Source organism: Miniopterus schreibersii (genome assembly GCF_964146895.1).
Source record: "Miniopterus schreibersii genome assembly, chromosome: 5".
NCBI classification, from domain to species: Eukaryota; Metazoa; Chordata; class Mammalia; order Chiroptera; family Miniopteridae; genus Miniopterus; species Miniopterus schreibersii.
The window spans coordinates 60,767,580-60,785,658 of NC_138106.1; the positions used below are offsets into that span (position 1 = coordinate 60,767,580).

At 35.9% G+C, this 18,079-nt stretch overlaps 1 protein-coding gene across 5 annotated transcripts in view; it reads right to left on the minus strand.

Annotated features, from left to right (window-relative positions):
* Positions 1-3,882: 3,882 nt before the first annotated feature.
* The window catches only part of ALCAM (activated leukocyte cell adhesion molecule), a 184,179-nt gene continuing 169,982 nt past the window's right edge, over positions 3,883-18,079 (minus strand). For all 5 annotated transcript variants that reach the window (XM_081138339.1, XM_081138341.1, XM_081138342.1 and 2 more), the window contains one exon: positions 3,883-3,998. In XM_081138339.1, the coding sequence (XP_080994465.1) occupies positions 3,911-3,998 (88 nt within the window). In that variant the 3' untranslated portion in view covers positions 3,883-3,910. The remainder of the gene's footprint in view (positions 3,999-18,079) is intronic.

Here is an 18,079-nt window from a genome sequence, read left to right on the forward strand (position 1 = left end):
TGGTTAAGGGGGCACAATAGTAAGGTGTGGGCACTTTCATTCGGCTGCTCTCCCTCTCCGGAGAGAGAAAGAGTCGCAGTGAGTTTTCTAGTTTAATGAAGACGACTGTTTTCTACACAAGCATCCCAGTTTAGACACGAGGCAGGCAGCCGGGAGAGACACGTGAAGACATATTTCAGTTTTATTATCTTTTAGGCATAGGCAGGTGTGTTAATCCATTTCCACATACAATTCCTGCAATCAAAGATTGGAAGTGAGACTTGAACTGGCACGACTGTCTCCCACGGCCAGAGAGAAGCCGGAGGGACGCGGCCTCCCCCGGCGCCCCGCACGCGGCTCTGCGGTCACGGGCCCCCTCCCGGCGAACCTTCTGCTCCGTCCGGGGCCCTGGCCGGGATGTTCTGTCCTCTCGGCCCCGACGCCTGTTTTCGGGCTTAGGTAAGCAGAGCAAATAAAAGCCTAGAAGTAACTGCGGTGTAACCCGCTCTTTCCATTGCCACACTGTCTCTTTCTGCAAATATACCTTAGGAGTTAGACTTTGACCCTTTGATCTCCCACACCAAAAGAAAAAGTATTGATATGAAAGTGATTTCACTTTAGTGTTCGTGGTTTATTGTGGAAAGCAGGTGTTTAAAAATTTTAGAATTTCTTTAACAAAATTCTAAAGCGAAAAGAAAAAAAGAGAAATCACAGTATTTACAGATAACAGGATGGCTTAGCCATGCAAAACAAATAACTTTGGTTTTTCCCCTTTCACTTTGGTTTAAATATTGACCAAGATTCAATTTCTTTTCCTGCCAAATAAAACTTCAATAAATCAAAGTTTAGAGGCAAAATAACACATTTTCTCCCCCCCCCCAATATTTTACACAGCTTTGAGTCTAATAGGATATTTGATGTATTTAATCCATACCAGTGCACTACAGGAAGTTTTTATTAAACTGAGATTCTACCGCCCAGACAGTAAGTGGTTTACAAATGTACAATAACATGTGTTTCTAAATAATGCAGGAGTGGCAAAATAGTATTCCTAACCCCCCTCGGACTTTGATCGTCACTTTATTTTTCATTGCGTTCATAATTTTTAGTGCATCAGTCTAAAAAACAAACACCAGTTTTCCTCTTTCTCTCAAGAACACAGTTCTATACCTGGGAATCTGATGTTCATTTTCTTTTAGGATAAAGTTATATAAATCCTGGGACCAAAAATGGCTGTGCAGTGTTCTCCCAGAATCCAGGCTTCTGTTTGCAAGAGCGAAGTTTAAAAGTCTAGTCACAAGTAGCTATTGGCCCCTATCCAGTCTACTTCAAAAAGTTTCCATGTATACTACCACCCTAAAAAGTTCCTCAAGCATAAAACACGCTTATAAAGTTACAAATCTGAATGTAACTAAAGATACATAGACATTTTATTATTACACTTTTATGTACTGCTCGATAAATTATGTACCAGTTAAAAACACTAAATTATCTCAAGGTGCATTCAATATCTGTAGCGTAGTTAACAAAAACACACACGAAAAAAATATATATTCTATATTCTGTGGAAAATAACACAGCTTTGATAATGACCACTGTTAAAAATCTCCAATTCTGACTGGTATCTTTTTTAAAAGGAAATGGGTACAATTTTAAGGCAGTGGATAACCCAAAGGATTTGACACCAATTTTTAAATACAGCGATTTACATTCTGATCTGTGAAAATGGAAATGTTATCCATGATTTTTCCAAACTGTCTCTTGCATATTGTTGGTGGGTATTCTTTCCTTTTGACAGAAAATAATTTACAGGCAGATGTCTCGAAAGGTAAATGCTACCCACATTCTGTTATTTTTTTTAGGTATAGGTAATGTTGTCCGTCTGGGAGTCCTGCTCTTACGTATGCGTGTCTATACGCACGTGGGATTTACTTCTGAGAGCCAGGTCATCCCCTGCTTGTCGACCTGACTCTCTGCCTCCCCGTCTCGTGATAAAAATCAGTTTTGGAACAGGGCAATGTGTGTGTCCCCAATCTTCACAAGCGGCCACCTTTGGGATTTTAGGGGCTTGTAAAAAGGTTTGGGGGCATTACTGATAGCAATCAGAATCAGAAATATACCTGCTCAGATTATCCATATAAACAATTGAAATAAAAACATTACATTATACATCAGATTAACAGCAACTCCCAGAACAAAGCTTACAGTGTATAAAAATAGCTACGTAAAAAATTTACATAAGAGGCAAACCAAAAGGAAATCCTCAGTGCAGACATTTACAGAAAAGAAAAAAAAAGTCAAACCGAACACAACATATGACCTATCATCATGGCTGCCAAAACTTGTTGTTATTGTTTGCGATTTCATTGTTTGACTTGAGATAATTCTCTAAATCCTGCGACAGCTTGGTAGAATGAACTGCTTAATATTTGAACCATGAATTGCTGTCAATGTCTCTGTATATGTCTTAAATACAATCCACGTTCATGCTTCAATTGGCCTATATAGTTTTTTCTCTGAAATAATGAAAAAAAACAACACATAATTTAGTAAGTTACCATAGCAATCATTTTTCACCATCAACAGATGCTTTGTACTAAAAGTGACAGGAATTACTTTATAGGAGACTTTCATAAAACTCCATTGTCCTCAAACCCATCTGTAATCCCAGGCATTGCTATGGCCCTTCTGCAAATAATTTTTTAGAATAGTTGAGAGACTTTATCTTTATGAAAATTGCTTAATTCATGTGAAGAGTATGAAGTTTTTCAGGAAAACATTTCATTCTGTTCTCTTCAGGTCGAAAAATTGACTTATCCCTTTAAATCACACTCTTTTGTGGGCTTTGTCTTCAAGCTCAATTTTCCTTTGAGGATTTACTCTAACCAATTTTGAAGATAAAAGAAGGTAAAAACCTATGTTTATGAAAGATTGAGGAATGAACCCTAGAGAAGCAGAAAAAAAAAAAAAAAGCTGGAAATGCTGCCTGCCTGGCTTCTAATAAAAGGCAAAATAGGGGAAAGAGTCCAGTTCTTTCTCCCAGTTTGAGATCCTGGATTTCAGATTTAAAAAGTGTCTTATCTAAATGATTCAATTTTTCTTCCCTGTTCACATCCTTCTAATTACAATTCCTTCCCAAGCTTCATATCTTCTCTATGGGATTAATTTGGGTGACGTACTCAAATTGTGACTATGGCTTATATATAATGAACCAAAGTTTTACTGAGGTTGTTGGGGATTTTGACTTCAGATGAGTAAGCTAGAGTCACAGTGATTCTCACTCAAGGATACACAGAATATTGTGTCCAAATGGCTTCTCTTAAAAAAAAAAATCACACTTTTAATTATTACATATAAATATATGCAATATATACAACATTTATATATGTATGTGTGTGTATACACACACAAAGTTTTAGCCGTTTCATTAAAGTGATTTGGGAGATGGCTGTATAAACACTCTGGCACTTTTAAATATCTTAAATCCTTAGATTAAAATTTTTATATATTTTTTTCTCATATAATTGCTTTTAAAAATAAATTTAAATTATTAGAATCAGAGCTCATCCAACCAAAACACAACAGATAAAATTAAGCTTCTTTGCACTCAGCAAAATTTTTGACATTAGAATACAAAATGCTAATTAAAATTTAAAATCTCAAAATTCATTTTAATTATTCAGAGGATAGTGATTATTTGTTTGGAGGAAAGGGAAATGGTTGAGATTCCATTCTTCTGAGAACACCTGAGTTACCAAAGTTTGCTTTTGAAAAGCCCTCTTCCTGTTTTCAAAGCCTCAGTTATGAAGCATCTTAAGGTCAAGGCCTCTTTCCCTTGCATCTCATAGGATGTTTCCTCCTTTACTGGGGATTATTTCTATAAACCTCACACAGCCTACTTACCTGGACAACAACTAGAACAGTTTCTCTCTTAGGCTTCTGTTTTGTGATTGTTTTCTTCTAACTTTTTATTTTCCTCCAGATTACCAAGGTCCTTGTTTACGTGTTTTGATGCGGTCCTATAAAGGAAGGAGACAAACATTACATTGAAACACACATTGTACTTTTTTAAATTTAGGGTTCACATTAGTGTATCTTTGAGAAGCACATGTTTTACATCTAATATAAGCAAACCACTAGGGTGAAATTCCACATCTGTGAGCTGTGATTGGTAACAGAACCCATTCCAATGAAATTACTTTGATAGCGGGAGTGCATTAAATATATGCTAAGAGAAAAAGAAATCCATTATTTTGAACACAGGCTGTATACATACTTAGTTGCATCATGTTTTTTGGCTGGGTTGTTTTTCTCTCCGTTTTCTGGAAAGTAATTATTATCACTTGACAGTCAAAATTTTCATTCTGGGCCAATAGTTTCTGGCAAAAACTTTCTGAGGGAGTTTCATTAGTGCCTTTCCCTTTCGGGCATTCCCTGTTATGCCTCCAGGTAGAGTACAATCCCCTGCAGCTTTGTTTATGGGTCCTGCTTTATTGGATAAATCAAAAGCAAGATTAGAAATAAAATCCAAGTTTATGACAGAAGATTGGCGGCAGCAGAAGCTAAAGCAGCTCTGCTGTGGTGGTTCTCAAATAGCCGCCCCAGATCAGCAGTATCGGCGGCCCCTGAGGACTGGACAAAAGCGCAAATTACGAGGCCCAGCAGCAGAACTACGGAAACAGAAACTCTGGGGATGGGCCATGCAGTCGAGGGTAGGAGACCTAGGGGTTCCGCTGCCTGCGAAAGTTTGAGAAACACGGCCCCAGTGGCTGCCATGGTTACACATGGCGGATTAGGGTCTATCCTTTCGGAGCTGAAACCATGTTTTCTTAAACACACAGCCAAATTCTTGGGTTTTGTGCCCGCTCAGGGGAAACGATAACTGCACTTCTAAGAGCATAGTATTTCCTTCTTTTCTCTTTCCTTCTCTCCCTTCTTTCCTTTTTTCCTTCCTCCCCAAACTCTCTCGCTCCCTGTTGTAAGCATATCATGGAATATGGTACTTCAAATTATTATAGCCATATAATTCCCAGTAAGTCTTCTACTTTTAAGAAATTATATAATCCTAGAAGTGTCTCTTGGTTAAGGAAGCTGGGGTAGAAAACTCCATTTTCCCTAAAGTATTTCTATTCTTTAAATAGAATTTCTTAACTCATTTGCTAAGAATCAGAATTTTACTAGAAAAAATGTTATAATGGTGTATGACGTATGTCCAAGTGAGATAAAGACATACAGCTCATTCAAACTGGGACATTAATTATATTTAGTATAAATTTAATTTGTGATTTAAAAATTCTTAGTTTAGCTTAAACTACAGCCTCCTAAATCTATGCATGAGGCAGGAGAGCAACCTCAAACTCTGTCAACATGCTTAAGTCCTATATGTGATAGCATTTTACAAGAAAAAGATTTAAAAATATAAATGGACCATGTTGTAAGTTTGAGTCTATAGCTTGTTATATATTATCACATAAATATCTTCTATCTTGTACTAAAATGGTACACCACAGAGAATGACAACTAGTTTAACATATGTATTTTCCAGGGAAATAAAAAAATAATATATATACACATATATATACACACACATATATATACACATATATACACATATATGTATATATACCATCTACATTACATATTACTATATATACCACATGTATTCATGTTTGTCTGCCTTTTATTTAAATGCAACCTATGTTGCCTGGCCGGTGTGGCTCAGTGGTTGACCATCGACCTATGATCCAGGAGATCGAGGTTCGATTCCCAGTCAGGGCACATGCCCGGGTTGCAGGCTCGGTCCCCTGTGGGGGGCGTGCAGGAAGCAGCTGATCAATGACTCTCTCATCATTGATGTTTCTATCTCTCTCTCCCTCTCCCTTCCTCTCTTTAAAATCAATAAAGATATATTTAACAAAGAAACAAACAAACTAAATAAATGCAGCCTATGTTTCTGAAATTCATATATAATGTTTCATGTAGTGTAGGTTTTCTTTTCTCATTTCTGTATAGCTCGTCATTGGGTAAATAAATCATAATTTATTTATATATCTTACTGGTGATGGGCATTCTTGCTCTGTTCTTTCTGGGATTTCACTTACACATAAATCAGATCTTTTGTGTGTGTCCCAGCTCTCTTATGCTCTTATGTGTGTTACCTATTACTGTTCCTTTCTGTACTTCAATCTGGGTGTTTTCCATTGAAGTCTTCCAGCTTACTTCTCTTGTTTTCTGCTGTGGCCAAACGGTTTTGAAATTCACCCACTAAATGCTTATTTTTCAATATTATATTTTTCATGTCTAAAATGTCAATTTGATTTTAAAATATTTTAAAATACATTTCAATTTTATATTCCATTCATCTCTGGTAACCATCTTTTATTCCACTCTTAATATATTAGAGTTATTTTAATATCCTTGTCTGTTAACTATAGTACCCAAATCATGCATGAATCTGCTTGTCTACTTTTTCTCTTGATTACTTATTGTATTTTCTTGACTCTTTGCATATCTGGTCCTTTTTATTTTTCATGACACCATGTATAAATGAACTGTAGAGACTCCATACAAAGTTAATTTCCACCAGATAGGTTTCCCCTTTCCTTTGTTAAGTAGAAAGGGTGAAGGGCTGATGGCTCCAATTCAGTCAGGGCCTAAACTGGGTTGAGGCTCAGCCGCAGTTTTAGTAAGACTCGGCCTTCCCCTGGTTTGCCCCTGTTCCCAAGGCAGGGCCCTCTAAGGCTTCTGACTACGACTCTGGCATGTCTCACTTTCTCCAGCCCTTAAATACAGAGATCCATCTTTTTGGAGAGTCTCTACTTAAGTCTCCAGCCATCTGTCTCATGATACTTCAAGATATGGGCAAACTCTTTAGTCTTCTCAGCTTGAATGTAAGCTCCTTGAAAATAAAGGCCATGTTTTATTTCTACTTACCCACAGCACATAATACACTGACTGAATATGGTAGGTATCAGCCAGAAGGTATTTCTTTTGATGACATTAACTAACTGACCTCACTGTAAATATATTGTCTCTTCACTATAATGTTCTTAATAAAATTTTCTTTTCTTTAGCTTAATTTATTGCAAGAATATAGTATATATAATACATGCAACAAAAAATATGTGTTAATTGGTTGTTTATGTTTGTATCTATCTCCTTCTACTGTTCCTTATATCAGTGTTCACCAATATGAAGTTCATACATACCCAGCTGCTTTCTTACAGACAAGTAAAACGGAGTATACCGCACTGAATGACTGACCTTGAATGATGTCTTACTCCAATCTTTTCAGATAAAACTGTTTAAAATTTCATGCATGAACATGAACCTTGATTATTCTAATAGCTCCTAACAATATACTCCAGTATATACTAATAACTATAATTTCTATAAGTCAGTAAGATATTGTGACAATCACAGAAAGCAACATATTCTCAAAGCCTCTTCTTCCCTCTCCTTGCATTCCCCTTGCCTTCTCTCACCCCTGATTTTTCCTCCATTGCTTTTCTCTTCACTTCTCCTTTCACTATGTCTCTGTCTTTTTTTTCTTTTGAACTCACTTGATCAACTACTTTTCACCTTTTCCTTAATGTAAAAATTCCAACTTATTTGGAGCCACTAGAGAGAATGACAGATAAAAGAGTCAATGTTCTGTAGGCATATTCTAAAAAATAAAATAAAAAAATTACTAATGTAATAGATCAATTTTGCAATTTTGATTTTTTTCAACCTGCTTTGACCTGTATGGGAAGGAGGAAGGTACAGTAAGGTTGAGGACATGATTTCACAACTTTGATATAAAGCAGGCAGTGTAAGAAATTCTGATTCTAGTAATGATTTCTTAATGCCTCGTTTTGTTAATCCTTACATTTATGACAGTTATAAACTCTCAGAAAAATAGAGAATAAACTATTTGACTGTATTTGGGGGTGACAAAAGAAAGTAGAAACAAAAGGGAATTTGGCCCTTGTACTGGGTGAGTTATATTTTTGCACCTTTCCTCTGAGGGCCCTTCCCAGTTGGAGAGACACAGGCTAACTAGAACAAAAGCTGGAAATCAAGGGGAAAAACTCAGAAAGGAGAGAGCCACAAAGTGGGGAGGGCCCCAAATTTGTGTGCAAAATACAGTATTCCTTGGATGATCCCTAAACTTTGCATATGTGGGAGAAATTTCCCATAGCCTAGTGAAAAGCCGAAACACTTGACACAGATTTTAGCTACCACCCCCACAAGGAAACAGAGTTTGGAGTTGAAGCTCATCAAACCAGAAGTCCTTGGCAAACATATGTCTTTCTATGAAAATCCCAGAAAAGCCAAGTAAAGACTATGTGTCAATATTCAGCATTCACCCTAAGACATGTGCCATATAAAATATAAAAGTAACCTTCAAAGATCAAGAAAATCAGCCAGTAAAATAATAATCTGCTAGGAAAAACAATCCATACCCTTTAGTAGAATCTGAAAGAAATTAGAATCTCTATAACATATCACACCAAAAAGACTAGTACATAATTTAAAAAGTTATCATACATATAAAAAATAGAAAAAATGTAACACACATTTCAGAAAATGTCCTTGGATAACAAAGAATTTAGAATTAAAAGGAAGAACTTTAAATGTTGTTATACCACATGTTTAAAGATTTAGAGAAAAATATGGTAACAATGAGAGAACAGATAGAAATTTCAGCACAAAAAATGTAAACAAAAATAATTCTCTAAATTAGAACTACAATATTGGAAATGAACAATTCACTAAGTTGTCTTATCATCAGACTGGAGGTGGCAGAAGAAAGCCTCAGTGAACTTAAGGACAAAAAATAGAAATTATACATTCCGGAAAAGAGAAAGACACTAGAAAATAAAAAATCAGGTCCCCAGCGACCAGTGGCACAATATTGTATGGACTAATATATGAGTAATTGGAGTCCCAGTAGGAGAAGCAAAAAAGAATGGGCAGAAAATATATTTGAAGAAAAAAAAAATATTCCCAGATTTGTTGATCTCTATTAACTTGCAGATCCAAAATGCTCAGCAACCCCCAAGCAGGAATGATAAAAAGAAAAACACACCTAAGTCATCATAATCAAACAAATCAAACGCACATAGAAAAAGAAGGACATGAAAGTAGCCACAGAAAATTTGTTCAGGGAAATGATGTGAAAAATAGCTGACATCTCATCAGGAAAAAATGTATACTAGAGGCAATTAAACATACCTAAAATTATGAAAAAAATCTCTCCAACCATAATTTTAAGTCTAATAAAAAGACCTTATAATTAAAGGCAAAATAAAGATGTATTGCCTGGCCAGGCGTGGCTCAGCGGTTGAGCATCGACCTAGGATCCAGGCGATCAGGGTTCGATTCCCGGTCAGGGCACATGCCCGGGTTGCAGGCTCGATGAATGACTCTCTCATCATTGATGTTTCTATCTCTCTCTCTCCCTCTCCTTTCCTCTCTCTGAAATCAATAAAGATATATTAAAAAAAAAAAAAAAGACGTATTAAATTGAGTGAAAGAAAACTTGTTGAAATCATGACTAAGAGACCTGCCTAAAAGAAGTATTAAATGAAGTTCTGTGATAGAAGGGAAATGACACTAGATGGAACCTGAGATGTAAAAGAAAGAATAAATAAAAATTGTATACACATAGGAAAATATAATACCATTTTAAAATGTTTTACAAAGATAACCAATTGTTTAATGGTGTGTGTATATATATGTATATGTGTATATATATATATATGATTATGTATAAGACCGTTGAAACATTATTTCATTTGCCCTCTTCCACTCTTTTTGCTATTGTCGTCATATCCACTACAACTGCAATACTATAAGCCTCACGGTGCAATGATACGGAAAAGGTAAAGTCAAATTATAATGGTAAAAAAATTTAGATTATTACCTGAGTAGAATGTTATAAGCTAAGGGTCCTTATTGCAATTACAAGAACAACCACGATACAAGACTACAAAGAGGCATAGTTAAAAGACCAGTAGAGCAATCCAAATTTAATACTAAAACTGACTTGAGTACCTAAGAGCAGAAAAAGAGTAACAGAGGACAAGTAAGAAAACAAACAGGGAGATGGTGGTCTTAACTATATCAGTAGTTAAGTCAAATGTAACAGCTAAACTCTCCAATCAAAAGTTAGAGACTGCCAGGCTATATACTACGCAAGACAAGTAAACGCTTTATAGCAGGGGTTAATATTTCCCCCCAAAAGGTCCAGAGAGCAAATATTCGAGGCTTGCAGTCCATATGGGTTTTGTTCCAACTTTTCAACTCTGGCAGTGCAGTGTGAAACGACGGACACTAGATAAAGAAATGGGCAGGGACGTGCCCCCATAAAACTTCATTTACAAAATGAGGCAGCAGCCTGGAGCCATAGTGTGATCACCCTTACTATATACGAGATGCACTTTAAATATAAAGGGACAAATAATTGAAAATAAAAGGATAGGAAAAGATAGATATGTAAACAGTGAGCTTATGGAAACCATGTGGCTGCATTAATACCAGGCGATGTAAAATTCAACACAAGCAATATGACAGTGATAATGAGAGACTTCTTACAATTATAACAGGCTTAACACCTAAAAAAAATCATAACAACTGTAAGCGTATGTACCTAATGAAAGAGTACAGCAAACACTGACAGAGCTTAAGGGAGACATAGACAAATACACAATCTTATTTAGAGAATTTAATGACCTTTTCTCAGTAGCTGATAGGATAAATGGATCAAAATTCACTATACTTGGTCTTAATAAAGTAGCTAGTACTGCGTAGCTCTAGTTCTGGAAATGTATGCTTATAACCTTACATTATATGTAAAGGGATTTTATATAATTTGAAAAAAAAATGTAAAGATAAGATTTAAACAAACTATTATCTAACTTAACCTAACATATAGCTTTAGAATACTATACCCATCAACTACCAACTATATTTTTTCCAAGGGCCCTCATAGCATCTACCAGGAAATACTGCATGCCTGCTCGCCAGGCCAAAAAAAAAAAGAGAAATGTTTAGAATTTAATACAGTTCTAATTACATGACTCCAAACAGAAACCACAAAAGGAATTTAAAAATATTTTGACCTGAATAGATAGGAAAATACAACATACTGAAATTTGTGGAATGTTAACAGACTGCTGAGATTGAAATGCATAGTTTAAATGCTTGTCTTATAAAACAAGAAAGGCTAACATCAATGATGTAAATTTTTACTTTATGAAATCAGAGAAAGAAGAGCAAGTTCAATTCTAAATAATCAGAAGAAAGAAAGCAGTAATTAATGATAAGAGCAAAAGTAATTAAAGCTGAAAATTAGCAATAGAAATATAAACAAAGACAAGAGTTTTTAAAATACTAAGAAAACTCCCTAAAAAAGACTGAGCAAGATAAAAGAACAAAATACAAAATAACAATGTTAGAAAACAAAGAGTGTTATCACTACAGAACTCACAGGCAAAAAATAAGGAAATCCTATGGATAACTTTTCTTTTTGCAAAAATGTGTCAACAACTTAAATGAAGCAAACATTTTCCTTGAAAAACTTAGCAAAATTTATTCAAGAAGAAGCAACCTTACATCTATTAAAGGCATTAAAATAATTTTTGGTTTAAAGCAAGTTCTCATAAAGAAAGCTCCAGGCCCACAAGGCTTCATCATTAAATTATATCAAACATTTAAGAAAGTAACAAACTCTTTCAGTCAAGAAGAGGATGGGGCTCTTTCCGGCCCATTTCATTCAGCCCACCTTACCCAGGCAACAGAATTTGACAGAGATGTTACAAAAAAAAGAAAATTACACACCAATATTCATGGATTCAGACAAATAAAATCCTTAATAAAATGCTGGCAAACTGTGTCCATTAATACATAAAAATTATGACACATCATAATAGACTTCGATTTATTCCATGAATGCAAGACTGGCTTAACATTCAAGTAGTCAATCAATGTAATTTAACATTTTTTCTAAAATAAAGAATATGAGAAAAAATGTAGAAATAATGTAGATATAGATGTAATGTAATGTAGAAAGAGCATTTGAGAAAATTCAACAATGATTTGTGATAAAACCTCTTAGTAATCTAGGAATATTAAAATTTCCTTCAACCTGTTATAGGACATAATGTAGTAAAGAATTTGGCCTTGCCCCCAAAGTGGTCTGGCCTTTGTCCTTAGTTCCTGGCGGATAACCTCTAAACAGTAAGAATTTTCCAAGTGGTAGGAGTGCCTTCTTACTCAGGGTGGTCTCTCAGATGCCACCTGACAGTTTATGCTGGGGAGATGTCCCGGGTTAGGGTCATCAACACCCAATAGTCTTAGGCTGTGGGGTGGCCCCAGCTGAAAGAACAACTTTACGGTTTTTGGTGACTTTGGCCGTGAGATATCAGCCTGACTTCAGGGAAAGTGAAAGGCTGGAGTCCGAGTTCAATTAATCCATCATGCCTCGATAATAAAGCCCCCCAAAAAACTCTGGACACTGAAGCTTGGGAAGCTTCTCAGACTGGCAATAGGCCATCCTTTTGCCACAAGTCCATACCAGTTTAGTGACACATCACTGAGGACAAAGGACACATCACGTTTGGAACCTTCCCAGGCTCTGCCCTATGCTTCTCTTTCCTTGGTCAATTTTAATGTATCCTTTAACTGTAAGGAACATAACCATGCATATAATAGGTTTTGGTGAGTTCTGTATTTTTAGAAAACTACCAAGCCTGAGGGTGGTTTTGGGAAACCCTCAAACTTGAGTTGGTGTCAGAAGTTGGGGTGATCTTATGCAGATTCTTCCCTTTAATTGTATTTGGACCCTAACTCCTTGCAGTCAGGGTCAGAAATCTCAGGCGGACTTGGCAGTTCGGAGGACTGCGCCCTCGGCCTTCCAGGGTGGCTAACTCTGGGCAGGCATATATGAAAAACACACAGCTAGCATCCTCTATCATGGGAAACACTGAATAAGTCCCTCTCTAAGACTGGGAACATATAAAGGTGTCTGCTGTCAACATTCTATTCAGCATTGTATTGGAGCTCTCTGTGAGTATAGTAAAGCAGGGAAAAAACAAAAGGCATATGGAATGGAAGAGAAAAAAGTAAAATTATCTCTATTTGAAGATTATTGTTTTTACAGAACTCTTAAGGAATCATCAAAACAACTAATAAAATTAACAAATAAATTTAGGAAGATGATTGTGTTCATTTCAACAAAAATATTAATCCTAATTTCATATACTACTATAAGCAACTGGAAAATTTAAAAATTACAAAATAATTGCATTTATAAGAGCCACAAAATACATAAAACATAGGAATACATTTTATAAGACTTGTTAAATGTCTGCATTAAAAATTATGATATATTGCTAAGAAAAAATGGAAAACAATTTAAGTAAATGAAGAAATATATGATATTAATTGATTGGGAGACCAAATATTTTTTAGAAGTTGAATCTATCCAAATTTATCTATAAATTTGAAGCAACCATAATCCCTAAAGTTTTATTTTTAATTTGGCAGAAATTAACAGATTGCTAAAATTTATGTGGAAATGCAGAAAATAAGATTGCTAACATGAGCAGAATATCAAACTTGAAGGACTCATATTATTATCATGATTTCGGCAGATGTACCAAGGCCAAAAGAAAGTCTTTTTAGCAAATGGTGCTGGAATGACTGGCTAAATATATATAACAAAAGCAAAAAACAAACAGAACAAATACACCCCTTTACTTTGTACCATATACAAAATCTTACATGTATCATATCCTTAAGTGTATGAGCTAAAACTATAAAGGTTCTATAAAAAAGGCATAAAAAATACATTTACCATTTTTGGAAAAGCAAAGATTTTGTGGAGTGGACACAAAAAGCATTAAACATTATATGAAAAAATTGATAAGTTGTTTTTTCATCAAAATTAAAATAGTCTGTTCATTTAAAGATAGCATTAAGGAAAAATCCAGCCACCAGCTAGGACAAAATATTCATAACCTAATTATGACAAAGGATGTTTACAGAATATGCAAAATATTTTTTACAAATCAATCACAAAAGGACAAATACCAACAAAATCATTGGCAAAAGATTTGAATAGTTGCTGCACAAAAGAAGATGGCCAATAAGTACATAGAACTTAAAATCATTAGGTCTCAGAGAAATGTGAGTTAAAACCAAAACTAGATATCATGTCACACCTCCTAGAATGAATGAAATTAAACAGAATGACAACCCCAAATTCAGGTGAGGATGTGGAAGAACGGAAACTCGCATACACTGCTGATGGGAATGGCATAAATGACAAATACTTTGGAAAGCTGTCTGGAAAATTCTCATGAACAAATGTCTACCCTATGACCTAGCCATTCCATTTCTAGAAATTTACCCAAGAGAATAAAAACATATGCCCACCAAATCAGTTGTATATGAACGTCGATTTCAGCCACATTATTTATAATACCCCGAATGGAAACTATGCAAATGCCCATAAGCAAGAGAATGGATTCAAACAATGGAACACCACTCAGCAATTAAAGATAAAATCATGAATGCATGCATCTCAGAAACATTATGTTAAGTGAAAGAAATCAGACAAGAAGGAGTATATAAGGCATAGTTCCATTTATATGAGGTTCAAGATTAGACAAATCTTGGTGATAACAATCAGCACCGTGGCTGCCTTTGAGAACAGGGCTGGTGGCCAGAGGAGTCCAAGGGAACTACCTGGGGTGATAAAATGCTTTACATCATGATTTGAAGTAATGGTTACAAAGGTTCACACATTTATCAAATCAGATGTAACTGCACATTTAATGTAAGCAGATTTTCCCTTCATACTATAAAAACAGTAAACAGGGTGGGGCAAAAGTAGGTTTACATTTGTTTGTATGGAAAATAATACAATAACTAATAAAAAGTAATACAAGAATAAACCGTTTTGCAGACTCACAATCGTAAACCTACTTTTGCCCCACCCTGCACAGAGGAAAACTCAGTCATCCTCGTGGCCAGAGGTTGAAAGAACCAGGCAAAATGTGCAATCAGAAACTAGATACCATTTTTATTTCCCATTTTACTTACTTTCTAGGTGAATTTATTTCTCTAAGGATGGAGAGTAGTTTCTGTGACTTTATCAAGTTGTATCAAATAAAAGAAGGAAGTATCTAAAGAAAGGGAGAGACAAAAATTCCCTCTAGGGAAGTCGTGGTATGCGGGGCCATGACGAATCTTTCAACCTATCTGTACCGGTGAAAACTATCACTGCTCACAATTTGAAATTGCAAAACAGGGGTTGTTAAGAGCGACATGAAACATATTTATAGAATGTATTTGTAGAATAAGAGCTGGGGAACTTCAAACTAATTATATTTCTTATTTTAAAGTTTGCACAACAAAAGAAAACAAAATAGTAAGAAATGGTAAGTGAAAAGCAAAACTCTCCCTTCTTTTCTTAAGTTCATTCTCCAAAAATAGTAACTGCTAACCCTCTGATAATGCCTTCCCGTGCCAGGGACTGCTCTAGAGCTGCATAGATATTACATTATTGTCGCCTTAGGAGATCTCTATTTTACATTGAGACTAATAAACTTGCTTGTGGTCATGCAGCTAGTAAGTAGCAAAGGCAGGATTCAAACTGGCAGTCTGGCTCCAGTATCCATGCGCCCAGTTACACAGTTATACAAATGTGTCAAGTGTTAACCACTGTGAAATGTACTAAGCAGAAACGAAAATAGTGTAGCTCGTGGTGGAGGAGGTATTCATTGAGTATACGTGTATAGTATTTATATGCATTTTATTATAAATTTCTTTAATTTTGTTACTGAGAGTCCACTCTCCCTAGCAGCAAAAAAAACCTTTAAAAACTGCTCTGATTATTTTTGGCTTGGCTTTCAGATTGATGTGGTAAAAATAAATATAATTTTATGGATGTATTCTTTTGTAAAAATTCAGAGATTTGAAAGAATTATAGAGGTTAGAAATCCATCTATGACTGGCAGAGAACAAAAATTATTTAAATCATTCCCTTTAGCCAAATATTTTCAGTCGATTGATTTGAGGGACAAGGTTAGGCATTTATAAAAAAAAACGAACACTTAGGTAAAACATACAAACTATTATGGTTGTCTTAAACTTTCTTTATGCGTTGACTTTTCTGTAACTTAAATATGAGAGAAAATTTAAATCACAGAATCCCAATAAATTAACTTTAGGAGTTGCCCTAGAGGTGACCCTCTAGTCTACTTCATGAGGCCTCGCGTGTCAAGTCTGAGCTGGAAGTCCTTGGACAAGCCCCTCCTCTCACGCATGCTTGCTCATCTGTAAAGATGGGGAACAACAGAATCTACACACAGGGCTGCTGTGAGGATAAATGTGACATACAAGTGAAAACTCCAGCAGGTGACAGGGCCCCATCAAACTGAATGCCAGTCCTGGAGCTGTTCCTGAAGGCCACGTAGCTATGAAGTAGCAGAAGGGAGTTAAACCTGGTCTCTACCCTTCATCTGTGTTATTTCCGTAAGTGAAGCACTTATTAAGGGTTCAAGTTACTTTTAAAGAGCATTTTAGAAGATTCTTTAACCTTTTTGTGAGATTTCTCCCAATATTATAAAGTTGTTTAGAGATCTCCTTCGAAGAAGGTAGGGGACTAATCTGGTGGCGTCTCCTAAGTGTGCCTTTATTTTAACACTTCAACATTGCTAAGAGACTAGATCTTAACTGTTCTTACCACAATATGAAATGATAATTATTTGACCTGATGGAGGTATTACCTAACGCTACAGTGGTAACCACATTTCATTATATAAATATATCAAACCAACACACTGTTGCATACCTTAAACTTACTCAATGTTATATGTCAGTTATATCCCAATTAAAACATTATTTAGTGGGGGGGATAAAAAGGCAGCAAAAGTGGAGGGCACAGGAGTGGCAGGCCTAACCAATAGATCACAGTCTTGGAGTGTGGCATCATTTGAAAAGATACATGAAATATTATAATAGAATTATATATTTGAAAAACAAATATAATACCATTTAAAATAATTCACACATAAAAGAGTTCATAAGATTTTAGGTTTTCCAAATGCAGGCATATATATAACAAATTTGAAAATTCAGAGGCAGCATGAGAAATCATTAATCCTTTCCAGCTGGAGAAGCATTTTCTGTGATTTTTAATTTATAGCATTCCTGGGGCACACCACAGAAGGGCACCACAGGTATTTAAGACTCGAGACCCTGGCAGTGTGGAACTGCCACTTCCAGCAAACTGGCTATTGACACCTGTACAAGTAATTAGGGTCCCATCCAAGAGAACAGATATTTCCCTCTCTGCCCTGGTCACAGCTGTCAGCAGAGTGAGTTTCCACTTGGGCCAAGATTAATTAGAGGTTGAGAGGAAGCCTCCAATGCCTGCATCTCAGGAGGACAATTTCTGTTAGCAATTTCTGAGTTTAAAGAAGGAAATAAAGAACGAATAGTTGGTCTTATTATGACCTTCATGTTTATGTCCTTAGAATTTCTAAGAATCTCCAAAGAAACTCTCCACTTAAATAGGGAACACTTCTGTCCTTAGTAGGAAAGAGAAAATGGCCTTTTCATCTTGGCCAATAGTAAATATGGGGACCACCCACTGAAAAGATTCGGAGGTAAAAATAAACATAACAATACTGAGTATGCATAAAAACAGGATGCCACCTGCATGCATGCAGCATCTTGGCTCGAGGTGCATTCTTAGGTGGCTATATTAGGAGGCAGGCAGCCTGGCCCATGGCAGGTGCTCGGGGACTAGGACTTCCCTTTACCTTTAAAAAGATAATTAAAACAAACGCTTGAAATAAAAAACATGCATATATACTGAAAGCTAAAATAAGTTTAAAAAATTGAAAACATTATATCTTGATACAAGCCCTTTCCTCTGGAAAATGTTCAAGTCACGTGTGGTGGGGGGAGGGGGAGCAGCCATGGTGATTCTGCCCTTTGAGTAGCCAACAGCCTTGTGACCGACTAGATGGGGACTCTGGCATTTCCATGTTATCTTATTTCCCCTCCAGTTTATTACTTATGGTTTGGTAGAATGATGAGG